Source organism: Macaca nemestrina, chromosome 8 (assembly GCF_043159975.1).
Source record: "Macaca nemestrina isolate mMacNem1 chromosome 8, mMacNem.hap1, whole genome shotgun sequence".
NCBI lineage: Eukaryota > Metazoa > Chordata > Mammalia > Primates > Cercopithecidae > Macaca > Macaca nemestrina.
In genome coordinates, this window is record NC_092132.1 from 43,160,097 (window position 1) to 43,175,491 (window position 15,395).

General features: G+C 36.4%; 1 protein-coding gene across 5 annotated transcripts in view; it reads left to right on the forward strand.

The window, feature by feature from the left end:
- LOC105476035 (ubiquitin protein ligase E3 component n-recognin 5) overlaps window positions 1–15,395 on the forward strand; it is a 154,789-nt gene that overhangs the window by 124,901 nt on the left and 14,493 nt on the right. For all 5 annotated transcript variants that reach the window (XM_071067924.1, XM_071067925.1, XM_071067927.1 and 2 more), the window contains exons 41-51: window positions 2,127–2,357; window positions 3,188–3,261; window positions 4,455–4,627; window positions 4,724–4,837; window positions 6,464–6,684; window positions 7,841–7,961; window positions 8,061–8,159; window positions 10,935–11,178; window positions 12,461–12,572; window positions 13,538–13,682; window positions 14,639–14,769. In XM_071067924.1, coding sequence (XP_070924025.1) covers window positions 2,127–2,357; window positions 3,188–3,261; window positions 4,455–4,627; window positions 4,724–4,837; window positions 6,464–6,684; window positions 7,841–7,961; window positions 8,061–8,159; window positions 10,935–11,178; window positions 12,461–12,572; window positions 13,538–13,682; window positions 14,639–14,769 — 1,665 coding nt within the window. The remainder of the gene's footprint in view (window positions 1–2,126; window positions 2,358–3,187; window positions 3,262–4,454; window positions 4,628–4,723; window positions 4,838–6,463; window positions 6,685–7,840; window positions 7,962–8,060; window positions 8,160–10,934; window positions 11,179–12,460; window positions 12,573–13,537; window positions 13,683–14,638; window positions 14,770–15,395) is intronic.

Here is a 15,395-nt window from a genome sequence, read left to right on the forward strand (position 1 = left end):
GGTAAAGATATCTGTTCTAAAGATAGAGATTTGAGAGGTGGCAGCTTTCCTGTCCTAGGAAGGCTGCTTCACAAAGACGAAAGCCTTATCTTTGTTAGGCTGTAGTCCTTACCCCAGAGAACATAGAATTCTGATAACGGATCATGATTGGTGGCGGTGTTCTGTCAGCTTTAATGTAATGATTCACATATCATATATAATTCACCCATTTAAAGTGTCCAATTCCATAGTTTTCCAGCCTTGTATAACCATCATAATGAATTTTGGAATATTTTAATCTTCTCTACAGAAAACCTACTAGCAATCATTCTTCATTTTCCCCTACTTCCCCCCCTTCCCCTTCCTAAGCAACCATTAATCTGTTTTCCTTCTCAATAGATTCTGGATATTTCCTGTAAATGGAGTCATACAGTATGTGGTCTTTTGTGACTGGGTTCTTTAACTTAGCATAATGATTTTCAGGTTCATCTATATTTAGCATACATCAGTACCTCATTATTTTTCATTTCCTAGTAATATTTCATTGTATGAGCATACTATATTTTGTTTATCCATTCATCAGTTGTACATTTGGGTTGTTTTCACCTTTCCACTATTATGCATAATGCTCATATGAACTTTTGTGTATAGATTTTTGTGTAGATGTGTATTTTCAGTTCTCTTGAATGTATACCTAGTTATGGAACTGCTGGGCCATATGGTAACTGTTTGTAACCCTTTGAAGAACTGGCAATACTGTTTTCCAAAGAGGAAGACATTCTCAGTAGCAGTGTATGTATGAGAGTTTTAGTTTTTCTACATTTTCACCAACACTTACTATCTGTCTTTTGTTATAACTATCCCAGTGGGTGTGACCTAGTATCTTTGATTTGCATTTCCCTAATGGTCAGTGATGTTGATCATCTTTGCATGGGCTAACTGGCCATTCGTTTGTCTTATTTGGATCCTACCCCCCACCTTTTTTTGTTGTTATTGTTGAAACGAGTTTGGCTCTTATTGTCCAGGCTGGAGTACAGTGGTGTGATCTTGGCTCACTGCAACCTCTGCCTCCCGGGCTCAAGCGAGTCTCCTGCCTCAGCCTCCTGAGTATCTGGGATTACAGGCACCTGCCACCACGCCCAGCCAACTTTTTTGTATTTTTAGTAGAGATGGGGTTTTGCCATTTTGGCCAGGCTAGTCTTGAACTCGTGACCTGAAGTGATCCACCCACCTTGGTCTCCCAAAGTGCTGGGATTACAGGTGTAAGCCTCTGCACCCGGCCTTGCCCATTTTTGAAATTGGCTTGTCTTTTAAAATTGAGGTGTATGAGTTCTTTATTCTGCTTATAAGCCCATTATCAAATATATAATTTGGGAAGATTTTGTCCCATTCTCCGGGATATCTTTTCACTTTCTTGATGGTACCTTTGAAAGTACAATTTTAATTTTCATAAATTCCAATTTATATCTGGGTGTTTGTTGGTTTGTTTCTTTGAGACAGGGTCTTGCTCTCTTGCCAAGGCTGAGTGCAGTGGCGTGATCTTGGCTCACTGCAACCTTCACCTCCCAGTTTCAAGCAGTTCTCCTGCCTCAGCCTCCCAGGTAGCTGGGATTACAGGCGCCTGCCACCATGCCCAGCTAATTTTTGTACTTTTAGTAGAGACAGGGTTTCACCATGTTGCCCAGGATATCTATGTTTTCTTTCATTGCTTATGTTTTTGGTGTCATTTTAATGAAGTGATTCTCAAAGTATGGTCCCTAGATAACAGCACCATCAACCTCACGTAAGAGCTATTTAGAAATGCATATTCTGGGGCTCTACCCCAGACCTACTAAAACTCTGGGGATTAGACCAGAGGTCTGTTTTAATAAGCCCTCCAGGTGACTTTGATGGACCCTGAAGTTTGAGAATCACTCTCTTCAGGGAAGGAGTTCCTTTTGCCCTTCCAAAGGATACTGGAATTCCTTTTCTATACAAAGTATAAGACTGTAAATCATGCATAGTGGTTATATTTCTAAAGCTGAGCAGCAGGCTTAACTACTTTGTATTTATGAATATTCTCAGCTCCTAATTTTGCTTATTTATGATAGTAAATTTCACATTTGTGTTCTTCTAATAAACATTGTCATTTCTTTCTGTTCTTATAGACGTGCCACCTTGCTTAGCGCCCGTCAAGGGATGATGTCTGCACGAGGAGACTTCCTAAATTATGCCCTGTCTCTAATGCGGTCTCATAATGATGAGCATTCTGATGTTCTTCCAGTTTTGGATGTTTGCTCATTGAAGCATGTGGCATATGTTTTTCAAGCACTTATATACTGGATTAAGGCAATGAATCAGCAGACAACATTGGATACACCTCAACTAGAACGCAAAAGGTATCCATTCTTGCCATGAGATTGATTTGAGAAATACTTGCTTGGTATGGTCTCTATTAGTACATTGTCAAAATTTGAAGTAAGGAGAATAGCATTGCAAAAGAGAACTAGCACAGGACCATTTTATGTGGGAAAGTGGGCTTGAATTTATCCAACCTTTCCCCATTGCCACTCTTCACTTAAAATAGGAAACCTAAGAATCTGGTTAAACTTCATGCTTGAGATAGTTTGGCCTGATTATCTGTCATCTTCATTTTTTCCTTTTTTTTTTTTTTTTTTTAAAGGGATGGGGTCTGACTGTGTTGCCCAGGCTGGAATGTGGTGGTGCAATCAAAGCTCACTGCAGCCTTGAACTCCTGGGCTCAAGAGATCCTCCTGCCTTAGCCTTCCAAGTAGATAGGACTTACAGGCGTGTGCTACCATGCCTGGCTAATTTCTTAATGTTTTGGAGAGACAGTGTCTCATGATGTTTCCCAGGCTGGTCTTGAAGTCCTGGCCTAAGTGATCCCCCTGCCTTAGCCTCCCAAAGTGTTGGGATTACAGGCTGAGTTACCATGCCCAGTCCATGTTTTCTGTTAGAGTTTATGTAGGTACTCGCTATTTCTTAGGTGATTTGCTTTTTCTTCTATTGAGTCCATTTTGTAATAATAGTACATAAACCTGTTCACTCTACCATTTCCCAGATTCTGACAATATATTGCAATGTTTGAAATTGGTTAGATACATTAGTGACCTTTTTAGTGTGTTTTTGCTTGTGTTTTCCCTGACTTTTGCTACTGTTCATATTATACAAATACTTTAGGTAAAATGACTCACTTGTCTTTTTAAAGGACGCGAGAACTCTTGGAACTGGGTATTGATAATGAAGATTCAGAACATGAAAATGATGATGACACCAATCAAAGTTAGTGCACAGAAAATCTGCTAATCTACTTCAAGAAATGGCTGCCTCAGTAGTTCCCCTTCAAGCTTTTTAACTTCATTATTTTCTGTCTGGGTGGGAATTTCTCTTTTCTTCTCTATGTCTCATTTCTTACATTTTCTGTCCATTTGTGCTTACACATTCTTGCATTATACATTGCAAAACTAAGGATGTATTAAAGAAATGTTACAAACTTTCCAACAGTATTTTTTCTTTATCTTCTATCTTATATTTGTCTTAGTATTATGTTTACCTTTACTCTTAATGTACTGTTACTACATTTAATAAAATCTTAGCAAAACCTTTGTTAATATTGATGCAAAATAGATTTAGTCAAGAAAATGAGAATTACCAGTTACAGCTCCTAAATATCAGAATGCTAGCAATTAATACAATGAAAAGAGAAAATATCCCAACTCCATGCTTTTATCCAGAAGTTTCAATATCACACTTTGGGGTCTAGTGGAGTTTATTTGTGGGTTTCAGTTATTTCAAATGGGGCTAAATAATGCATTCGCCAGTTTGTTATTGTCAACTAGTACTTTTATTCAACCTGTGGAAAGACAATTGGCCTAACTGCCATTTTTTGAGAACCCAGCCATAGCTCACTGCTGTTGATATGTGATATGCAAACAAGGCACTGCCAAAGTTTTACTCCATTGAGGAGATTTGGTGCTAGTGTACTGACTTACTATCAAGATATGTAAATTGTTCAGACATTACTCTCTGCTTAGCAAATGCTCAGGTTTCAGCTCCTGATCATCTCCTCTGTTTGGTGTTGTCAGTGAGTTGGGTCCTGAATATACTCATGAATCTAACTGTATTTGGGTGGTGGGTATCTCAAAAGATAAAGAGGAGGATATGGGAAACCTCTGTCCAATACAAAATGGCACAATATTGTTAAATGCTGGTTTTTATTTTGCATTTTTTATTGTAACATACATATAACATAAAATTTGCACATAACATAAAACTTACATTGTAACCATATTAAACTGTTACATTTACTTTAAAATACCAAAAGTTTGGACTATAAACTTGTTTTTGTGTGGCATTAAAATTTTATGAAAGAGGTAGTAGGAATTTTGGATTGAGCAGATTAAAGGTCTGTTACCCTAATCCAGTAATTAAATAATTTTCCTAAAAAACAAAACATTTTATCTTTTTATGTTTAGGTGCTACCTTGAATGATAAGGATGATGACTCTCTTCCTGCAGAAACCGGCCAAAACCATCCATTTTTCCGACGTTCAGACTCCATGACATTCCTTGGGTGTATACCCCCAAATCCATTTGAAGTGCCTCTGGCTGAAGCCATCCCCTTGGCTGATCAGCCACATCTGTTGCAGGTGAATTAAACAAGTTAGTCTTAAGGTTTCTTTCTAATTGAGTTTATTTTCTTTAAAGTATTCAATGTAACTAGAGTATTTTTGTTAAAATTTCAGCCAAATGCTAGAAAGGAGGATCTTTTTGGCCGTCCAAGTCAGGGTCTTTATTCTTCATCTGCCAGTAGTGGGAAATGTTTAATGGAGGTTACAGCGGATAGAAACTGCCTAGAGGTAAGACAGTAAAAGTTTTTGCAATATAATATTTATTAAGGACAACTTGTCCCAGCATATAGATTTTTAGAAATGCATTAATTTAGACTATTATATTTTCTGAAATGAAGTGTCAGAATTTCCTGCCTTGTGATATAATGTAGGAAGAATTCCAACACTGTCATTAACTTGCTGTCAGATCACTTCATCCATAAAATACCATCCTCCTTATGTGCTTTGTCTGTTTCACAGAGCTGACTGCTGTATGTGGCTGAAAATTTAAATTTTTCATGTATAATAAAAGTCTGTAGATGAGCATGTGTAATTTTGGCTGCAACTTTAACTTGCTGAACTAATTTTAATCAAGACTAGATAAATAAGATAGCATTAATGATGATACCTAATATTTGTGGACTAAATCTGTCTCCTGGGCATTGGTCTCCATCTTCATAACTATGTTTGGTAGAATGCATTATCACCCTGATTTTTTGGGTAAGAAATTGAGTCTTGAAGAGAGTAAGTAAATTTCATGTGGGAATGTCTGTGTCACACAACTAGTTAAGTGGTAGATCTAGTTTTCAGATATAGCTCCGATTTGGGAGCCTAAAATTATACTCTACTGTTTGTCCACTGAAAATGTAGTAAAACATTAAAAAGCAGGTTTAGAAGACATGTAGTTGAACAGAATGTTTTTTATTATCTCAGTAATAAAAAAGAGAATGCAGTACTGAAAATATTAAAAATATATGAGACTTAAGTACCACTGATATTATAAAGATTTATTTAAAAGTTCTCTGAAGTTCCAAGGCAAGAAGTTAATTTATTTTATTTTATTTTATTTATTTTTGTGAGATAGGGTCTCGCTCTGTCACCCAGGCTAGAGTGTAGTGGCACATTCTTGGCTCACTGCAACCTCTTCCTCCTGGGTTAAAGCTATTCTCCTGCCTCAGTCTCCCAAGTAGCTGGGATTACAGGTGCCCGCCACCACGCACGGATAATTATTTTGTATTTTTAGTAAAGACAGGGTTTCGCTATGTTGGCCAGGCTGGTTTCCAAGTTCTGACCTCAAGTGATCCGGCCACTTCAGCCTCCCAGAGTGCTAGGATTACAGGCGTGAGCCACTGTGCTCAGGCCAAAAAGTGAATTTAAGAGGGGGAAAAAAAAAAGCTGGATGTGGTGGCTCACGCCTGTAATCCCAGTGCTGGGTGGGTGAGGTGGGTGGATCACTTGAGGTCAAGAGTTCAAGACCATACTGGCCAACATAGCCAAACCCCATCTACCACTAAAATTACAAAAAAATTAGCTGGGCATGGTGGTGGGCGCCTGTAATCCCAGCTACTTGGGAGGCTGAGGCAGGAGAATCGCTTGAACCCAGGAGACGGAGGTTGCAGTAAGCCAAGACTGTGCCACTGTACTCCCGCCTAGGCAACAGAGTGAGACTCCGTCTCAAAAAAAAAAAAAAAAATTGTTGTCTGAGGTTGGTTTGGTAAATGCATTGAAATTGGTGGTCAGCTAGGGCCATCAGAACCATTGAAGCTCCAGAAAGGGAAAAAAACTTGCATATGATTCCTGTATTACTAAGTTGAGGACAAAATCTAGTTAGTTTTTTTCCCTTCATTTGTAACTTTTAAATGCAAATATTCATAGGTTCTTCCAACAAAAATGTCTTATGCTGCCAATCTGAAAAATGTAATGAACATGCAAAACCGGCAAAAAAAAGAAGGGGAAGAACAGCCCGTGCTGCCAGAAGAAGCTGAGAGTTCAAAACCAGGGCCATCTGCTCATGATCTTGCTGCACAATTAAAAAGTAGCTTACTAGCAGAAATAGGACTTACTGAAAGTGAAGGGCCACCTCTCACATCTTTCAGGTATTTGCTAAGACCCTTTGTTTTTATTGTTCAGTACAGTGTTAAAAATGTATATCCATGTTTAGTTACTATTTATAGACTTGCTGTTAGCAGTTCAGCTAAGGGGAAACTGAATAATTAGAAAGAGTTGAACTCTCTAGATTTGTGATTCACACTTATCTGTGCTCCTTTTCCAAGTCTGTAATTCTCTTACAAGAGGTAGGTTCTTTATTTATCTAATAAAAATTTGTTAGTATATACTGTGGCTTAGTATGATTTGTTGACTCTGTTTTTTGGTTACATGGCATAATAATTTTTTTGCTTAGATTGGAGTTAAAACCTAGTTTGAAAATAAGATACATTGTATATACATTGTCTAACAACCACATAAGGCAGGGGAGAATTGTGGACTTGGGTGGCCCAAGCTTCCTAGAAGCAGTATGGATTGAATTGAGGTGGTTAGAATGTGCAGAAACAGACTGGAGAGAATTAGAGGTAAGGAGGCCAGTTAGAAAGGTGTTTGTCATTATTAATAGTTTCAGTTAGTTGGGGGAAAGATGCTGAGGCAGAATGTTGACTTTGGGGATAGAAAGGACATGGTGGAAAGGAAGAGAAACTTAAGATGGACTTGATTACTTTGATGGAACAGGAGGAAGAAAAATTAAAATCTGCTCTAAGTCAGGGCATTAGGGAAAGAGATGGTACTATTGAAAAAAAATCAGAATTGTCATTGTGGTGAAGAAGCCATATTAAGTTTTAGCCATGCTGAGTTTGAATTGAGCATCATTGACGTGGACATATTTATTTAACAAATGGAAATTCTGGTTCATGGTGCAAGTTTGAAGTAGAGGTGAATCTGGGAGTCACCTAAATGGAGATGGACATTGGACTTTAAGGAGAGGAGATAAAATGAAAGATGAAGGTAAGACATAGTCCAGGGATTTATCCGTATGTAGAAGACAGAAGGAATAAGGGAGGAAAAATAATAAGTTCTGTGGGGAACAAGTAGCTATGGAAAAGTTCTCTGTTAGGATGCAGTTTGAAGAAGTTAAGACCTCAGAATATTAAAAAAAATAAATAAATAAAGTAAGTTACTACCATTGAACGAAAAACATCAGTCTTTGAAATTGGCTAAAGTATTTCCTCCCCCCCGCCCCTTCCCTTAAACTTCTTACAGGCCACAGTGTAGCTTTATGGGAATGGTTATTTCCCATGATATGCTGCTAGGACGTTGGCGCCTTTCTTTAGAACTGTTCGGCAGGGTATTCATGGAAGATGTTGGAGCAGAACCTGGATCAGTATGTATTTTGTGCACTTTAAATTCCATTCTGCCTGATAAGCACATATTTCAGGGAATAATCTGTCATGCTTTTTTTTTTTTTTTTTTTTTTTTAAAGATCCTGACTGAATTGGGTGGTTTTGAGGTAAAAGAATCAAAATTCCGTAGAGAAATGGAAAAACTGAGAAACCAGCAGTCAAGAGATTTATCACTAGAGGTAAAGGTATTTAGATTTTCTTATACTATACCTGTAGCATGCTATTTATATAAATTTTAAAACATACAAAATAACAATAGCTTTACTTAGGTATATGTACTTATAATTAAAAAATTAAAGAAAATAAAAGACATGTTAAACTGCCAAATTTATTTTTTATTTGTGTGTGTGTGTGTGTGTGTGTGTGTGGTTTCTTTTTATTTTTTTCTTATTGTAACCATCAAATTTAGAATAGTGGTTTTTTCTGGCAGTTTGGTTCCCTAGCATCCTCTATGAATTTTTTTGTTTTAGTTTTTAAGTATCATTATGCATGCCTTGATTTAAAGATTTTTTTATGTATTTAATTCCATTGAGATTATTATTCATATTGATGCTCAAATTGTGTCTTCTTTGGCTAATGGGAGTCTTGAGTCAATTTTGATTCCTCAGTCCTTTTGGCATTGGCCCAGTAATTTTTGATAACTTTCTTACTTCCTGGTATGTTTCATCTTGTGCATTTCCTGTCGCAGACCTTAAATCAGCCATTTCTTAAAGTAGCCTTGATTCCTTTTAGTAGGAAATTGTGTTTTGAGATTACAGTCTGTGCTCTAAGATTGCAAATTGCTACTGGGTTGATCATGGTTTCTAGGTCTTTTTAATTGATAACAGTTTGGCAGTGCATTTTATTTTGTTCTTTTTTTAAAAAAATAAAATAATGAATTAATATTGATACTCCCAATTCAAATTCAAGATGTAGGACCACAAGGTTGTTTTTGTTATTTTTGCTTTTTAGATTTTTTTTTTTTTTTTTGAGGCGGAGTCTTGCTTTGTCACCCAGGCCAGAGCACAGTGGCATGATCTTGGCTCACTGCAACCTCCACCTCTTGGGTTCAGGAGACTCTCCTGCTTCAGCCTCCTGAGTAGCTGGGATTACAGGTGTCTGCAACCATGCCTGGCTAATTTTTGTATTTTTAATAGAGACAGGGTTTCACCATGTTGGCCAGGCTGGTCTCAAACTCCCGACCTCAGGTGATCCACCCTGGCCTCCCAAAGTGCTGGGATTAGAGGTGTGAGCCACCACACCTGGCCTTGCTTCTTAGATCTTAAGTCTTTATCTCCTTTCTTTCAGACTGAATATCCAACTTCCCAACAACATTAATCAAATTACTCATTTGTTTTAATGCCACAACATACACAGTAGCAGTCAGAATTACATCACTGGAATCTGAGGTGGAAGGATGGCTTGAGTCCAGGAATTCGAGGACAGCCTGGGCAACATACTGTGAGAGACTCTGTCTCTTAAAAAGAATTATAACATCAACACTACCACTAACAAAATGATTATTCAAAATAATTAAAGATTTATTTGCAGATGTTTGTCCTTAGATCATATACAGTTAGAGATAACACAGTTAAAGGAGGTTTATTTTAAAGTCACTTGAAGTAATTTCTCTTTGTAGGTTTTGCTACCAGCTCTATATGATTAGGACCTTTTGTTTCATTTTGCTTTCAGATTTTAGGGATTCCTTTTTCCTCTTTTGGTTTTATTTTGTAATCAATGTAAAATATCTACAGTGTGGCAGAGTGAACTCTACAAAAGAATGAATATAAGTCTATTCTTGTCTCTTTTACCCATTTTTTCAAGTTTATTTCCTTCCCTCCCTTTTAAAACATATAAGCATATGTGTGTATTACATACTTCCTCCCACCTCCCCAAACATACTATACATTTTATTCCATCTTGCTTTTCTCAGTTAATAGTATATCCCAGAGAAAATGTGAAATGTTCTACCTTCCTTTTATAGCTGCTTAATATACTGCACTTTTATGGTTGTTATCGCATTTTTTGCAGCTAATCCCTTACAGGCTAGGTATTCAGGCTTATTTCCAGTCTTTTGCTATTACAGATAGTGTGATGAATGGCCTTGTGTTTTTTTGCTAGTGTGTCCCTGAGATAGATGCTTAGACGTGGAATTGCTGGGTCAAAGAGTATGTGCATGTGATTTTGCTAGACATTGACGGATACTTCTGCATAGCAGTTGCATAATTTTGCATTTTCACCATCAATGTGAGAATACATGATTTGCCTCAGTCTTGCCAGCATTTGTTAAACTTCTAGATTTTTGCTAATCTGATAGGTAAGAAATAGCACCTCAGTATAGTTTTAATTTGAATTTATCTTATTTTGAGCAAAGTTAAACATTATTTCATATATTTAGGATAGTTGTATTTAACTCAGTTGATGTGCCCATTTTTTTTTCTAAGTTGGCTTTCTCTCATTTCAGAGGCTTTTTATGTAGCTACAGGTGATAGACACACTCATTAATGATTATATATATCTTTGTGAGAAAAGATGCAAACAATTTTCCAGTTTGGTTAATTCCCCTCCAGCCTCCTGCCCACTTAGCTTGTCATCAAGGAATTCATCTGTGTTTTTTTCTGTTTTTTTTTTTTTTTTTTTTTTTTAAACATCTCTGATTATTTGGTATTCTGGTGTATCCCAAAATTGAACAAGATTATTGTTTTCCAATAAACCTTTGAAAGAAAGTGTTAGAATTGAATTAAATTCTGTTGTCCTGATTTAATTTGCAAGACCTTCTTGTGTGCTTTAATGGTTTAAACATTGTATTTCGTAATGGATAAGCTTCTGAGAACTCTGATTACTTTGTAGTTTTTTAAACTCTCAAGGAAAAGCTAAAACTAGATTTTCAGATTGAAAATAGAAAAATTCAAACTACAAAAAATTCTAACTACTTTCCAACATTGAATTTACTACTTCTTGATGTGTTTTAATAGGTTGATCGGGATCGAGATCTTCTCATTCAGCAGACTATGAGGCAGCTTAACAATCACTTCGGTCGAAGATGTGCTACTACACCAATGGCTGTACACAGAGTAAAAGTCACATTTAAGGATGAGCCAGGAGAGGGCAGTGGTGTAGCACGAAGTTTTTATACAGCCATTGCACAAGCATTTTTGTCAAATGAAAAATTGCCAAATCTAGAGTGTATCCAAAATGCCAACAAAGGCACCCACACAAGTAAGTAGTCTACAGATAACAAGCATCATAAAATTTCTTTCCTTGTCCCTCAAACCAACAGTGGTAATCATGGTTTATATATGTGTGAGAGTATAAATTTACATTTTTACATAATTTTATTCTAGATTGATTTAATGTTATTTAAACTATTCTAATTGATGACAATTTCTTTACGTTTATTTTGATAAATTTATTTTGATAAATGTTTGTGATTGTACTAGTTTTTCATCTCAATTGTTACATGTTGCGGGTGGGTAGGAGGTTGTAAAATACATAGTGATATAAAAATTCACTGAGCAAATTGCAGCATTTCCTCCACTTCAATATTTAACCCACATGGATATTTGAGAAGAAAATGCTATTCTAAGAGCAGTGCTGTTCAAATTACGATTTCCAAACTTGTTGCTGTTCCCCAGTGAGAAGAAGATTTTGCAGCCAAGTGTAAATCAACTGTGTCACTAAGCTCACTGTTTAGTAAGACTTACAAAAAAAAAAAGAATCCTGGTGCAAGCTTATTACCTCACTGAGGATCAGCACTTTGGGGTTAGGACTCTTAGCTAAGTTTTAAGATTACAATGAGCAAATTTTAAAATTTGTGAAAATTACAAAAGCCTTAGGAGATTCACATCAAGTAGGAGCAGAAGATTATCAGACTTGTAGGTGGATGGAGACTGAATGAGCTATAGAAAGGATTGATGGTGAGAGTTCCTCAGCTTTTCATCAGTTTCACCATTTCACTTTCTTTAATGTTATAATGAAAAGAAATGAGATGTGAATGAGGAAACTCGAAACTGGGAAATCATAACATTTCAAAACTATCTTTTTTGTACACTTACAGGAAACCGTACTCTGGCTTGGGCTTAGGAATTTAAACATAATCATAGGTAATACTCTGGTTGCCTTTAATGCTTTCATGCCCAAAACTAAGAACAGATGATATTTAAATGAGTCTAGTCATGTAAGAAATTTCAGCATTATTTATAGTGACACTATCATAACCTCACTTGCTGTATATTATTTCACAACTTTGACATGACAAGGGAGAAAATTAACGAATATTGAGTGAACATCTATTTTGTGCCAGGTATATTCTACACAGTCACCTTTAACCCTGAAAACCCATAGGGAGAGAAAGGCGTTAACAACACAGATGCGAGGGAAGGATAATCTTTAGCTGTCATGTTTTCTTTACGTTTGTCTCATTTCTTTGCATTGACTTTGAAATTTAAGGTAGTTGAATTTGCATTCATCTAAATACAGTATATTTCTTATTTTCTTCTAGGTTTAATGCAGAGATTAAGGAACCGAGGAGAGAGAGATCGGGAAAGGGAGAGAGAAAGGGAAATGAGGAGGAGTAGTGGTTTGCGAGCAGGTTCTCGGAGGGACCGGGATAGGTAAATTTTGTGTCTTTGATTCAGTACCACCTTTTTGGATGAATTAGAGATAGGCCTGTAAATGAAAGAATCTTAATTATGGATTGTTTTTTAGAAAAGTAAAGTTTTAATTTTGAACATATGTATAGTAACTAAGAATAGTCTGTTAATAAAATACAATAACTAAGAATAGTCTGTTAACTAATAAAAAGTTCTGCTTTAAAAACCCAGAGGCAGTTGAAATTATTTTCTCTTTATCTGACTGAAGTTACTGTTTGAATTTTTTTACCTGTATCATTCTCTCCTAAGTTTATCTTAAACAATCTTAATTTTTCAGGCCACATATGGTGGCTCACGCCTATAATCCCAGCACTTTGGGAGGCCAAGGTGGGTGGATCATCTGAGGTCAGGAGTTCAAGACCAGCCTGACCAACATGGTGAAACCCTGTCTCTACTAAAAACACAAAATTAGCCAGGTGGGGTGGCGCATACCTGTAATCCCAGCTACTTGGGAGGCTGAGGCAGGAGAATTCTTTGAGCCTGGGAGGCAGAGGTTGCCGTGAGCGGAGATCGTGCCATTGCCTTGCATTCCAGCCTGGGAAACAAGAGCAAAACTCTATCTCAAAAAAAAAAAAAAAAAAAAAAAATTAATTTTGGCAGATTGTGCTGTTTAAAATCTTTGAGGTTTTCTCTTGTTAGGATGGATTGCATTTTACTTTTGACTAAAATTTCCAGAATTGTGTGTGGACTCTTGATATCTGGTATGTTAAGGTCCTACTCCCTTACAATAAAATTTTTAAATTAAGTAACAAAAATCTAGATAATCTTTATTTCCTAACCATCATCTGTTTTGGCATTCTGCCACCTTGGTACCATAACTGAACAATCTGTATGCTCTAGTTTTCTAACTTTTTTACTATTTGTGCTGATATTTTTACTTGTTAGTCAAAGGAAATGAAGTCATAATAGTTTTCCTTCTCTTACAGAGACTTTAGAAGACAGCTTTCCATCGACACTAGGCCCTTTAGGCCAGCCTCTGAAGGGAATCCCAGTGATGATCCCGATCCTTTGCCAGCACATCGGCAGGCACTTGGAGAGAGACTTTATCCTCGTGTACAAGCAATGCAACCAGTGTGTACTGTGTACTTAGTTACCTCTTAACTGGCTGTGTTATTTTTTTGCTTTTGAATTAAAGGTGGTGTTTAAAAAAAAATTGTCAGCTACTGGCAAAACCACATGGTTGAGGACTCTTTTTAGCTCTGCAGTAAGAAGGAAGCTCAGGAGGGAATAAGGCAGTGTTTACTGAAGGGTAACTGTATAGCTTGAATTTATTTTTTCCTCCACCCACCTTATGTTGGGACACTGTCTCCGTTCTACCTTCCTTGCATACTAAATAATTTGCTGTGCATTATATTTATTTGTATCTTTATTTGAACAAATTATTACTACTTTTGGAGCAGACTGTTAGCAAACTGTAGTTGGAACACATTAATGCTGATTAGTATAGCAGGAAGAATTTTATTTTGAATGTTCTATCAAGAGTTTTTCTTTATATGATACGAAATACACAAATTAGTTATGTTTTTTGTCTTTATGCATAACTGTATGTACACATTTTATAGTGAAGGAATAACAGAAAACTATTATTTCTTCTGGTAAGTCCTCAGCCTTAAACATAGGTATCTTTTTCTTTACCCTATCCCCCCCCCTTTTTTTTTTAACCCTAAGTAAAAGATATTTCTGGCTCTCTGATGAAGAAAAAAAATATATGGAAGTTGAGTATATGTATGTTTAACTCAGAGATATAAAAAAACCTAAAAAGAAAACTTGTCATACAAATATTATAAGTAGCCTTAACAAGATGTGGTAGTGCAAGGACTGTTTATTCCCTGCCAAATTTTTCTACGATTGATCTTCCAGTTTCATAAAAGACCTTCCAGTTTCATAAAAGATCTGGTTCTGAAATTTTTGTATGTGTTACCCAAGTTTCTTGTTTTATTATTAATTTTTTAAATAAAAGATTGTAGATGTAATTAGACAAGAGGTTTTAGAGAGTAGTCAAGTTAACATTTGTTCATCATTTACAGGCATTTGCAAGTAAAATCACTGGCATGCTGTTGGAATTATCCCCAGCTCAACTGCTTCTCCTTCTAGCAAGTGAAGATTCTCTGAGAGCAAGAGTGGATGAGGCCATGGAACTCATTATTGCACATGGACGGTAATGTGTACAATTGGGAAGGCATTTCAGTTTAAACATCAGCTACTTATTTTCAGTATGTGGGTGCCATCGTATCTTAAAAAATATGTCATAAAGTATAAGGTTTTAAATGCATTTTTATTTTTTTAATGTATTTTTCAATGATAGCTTAAATTCCATAGTGAGACAGCTTAGTTCTTCTCATGTATTAGAAAGGTAGGGTTTTAATAGTTATCTAGGTTATTTAGAAATTACTTGAAAGAAAGTAAATCTCAAATTCACTTACCAGAATACCCTCCTGGCAAAGGCCATAATATACCTGTGTTCTTGCCATAACCATGAAATTTCTTTTAGTCTTCCTGATTTATCTTAAAAATTCATGCAGGTTTTTGCTTTCTGTTCTGTAAAGTATGAATTTAATATAAAATCTAAAAAATATGTAACAGATTACATATCCCTTTTTCCAAGGTGACAAGTAAAAGTGATTTAGGAAGATAAGGTCAGGTGTGGTGGCTTGCACCTGTAATCCCAGCACTTTGGAAGGTGAAGGCAGGCAGATCACCTGAGGTCAGGAGGGTCAAGACCAGCCTGGCCAACATGGCGAAACCGTGTCTCTACTGAAAAAAAAATTTTAAATGTCTGGGCAC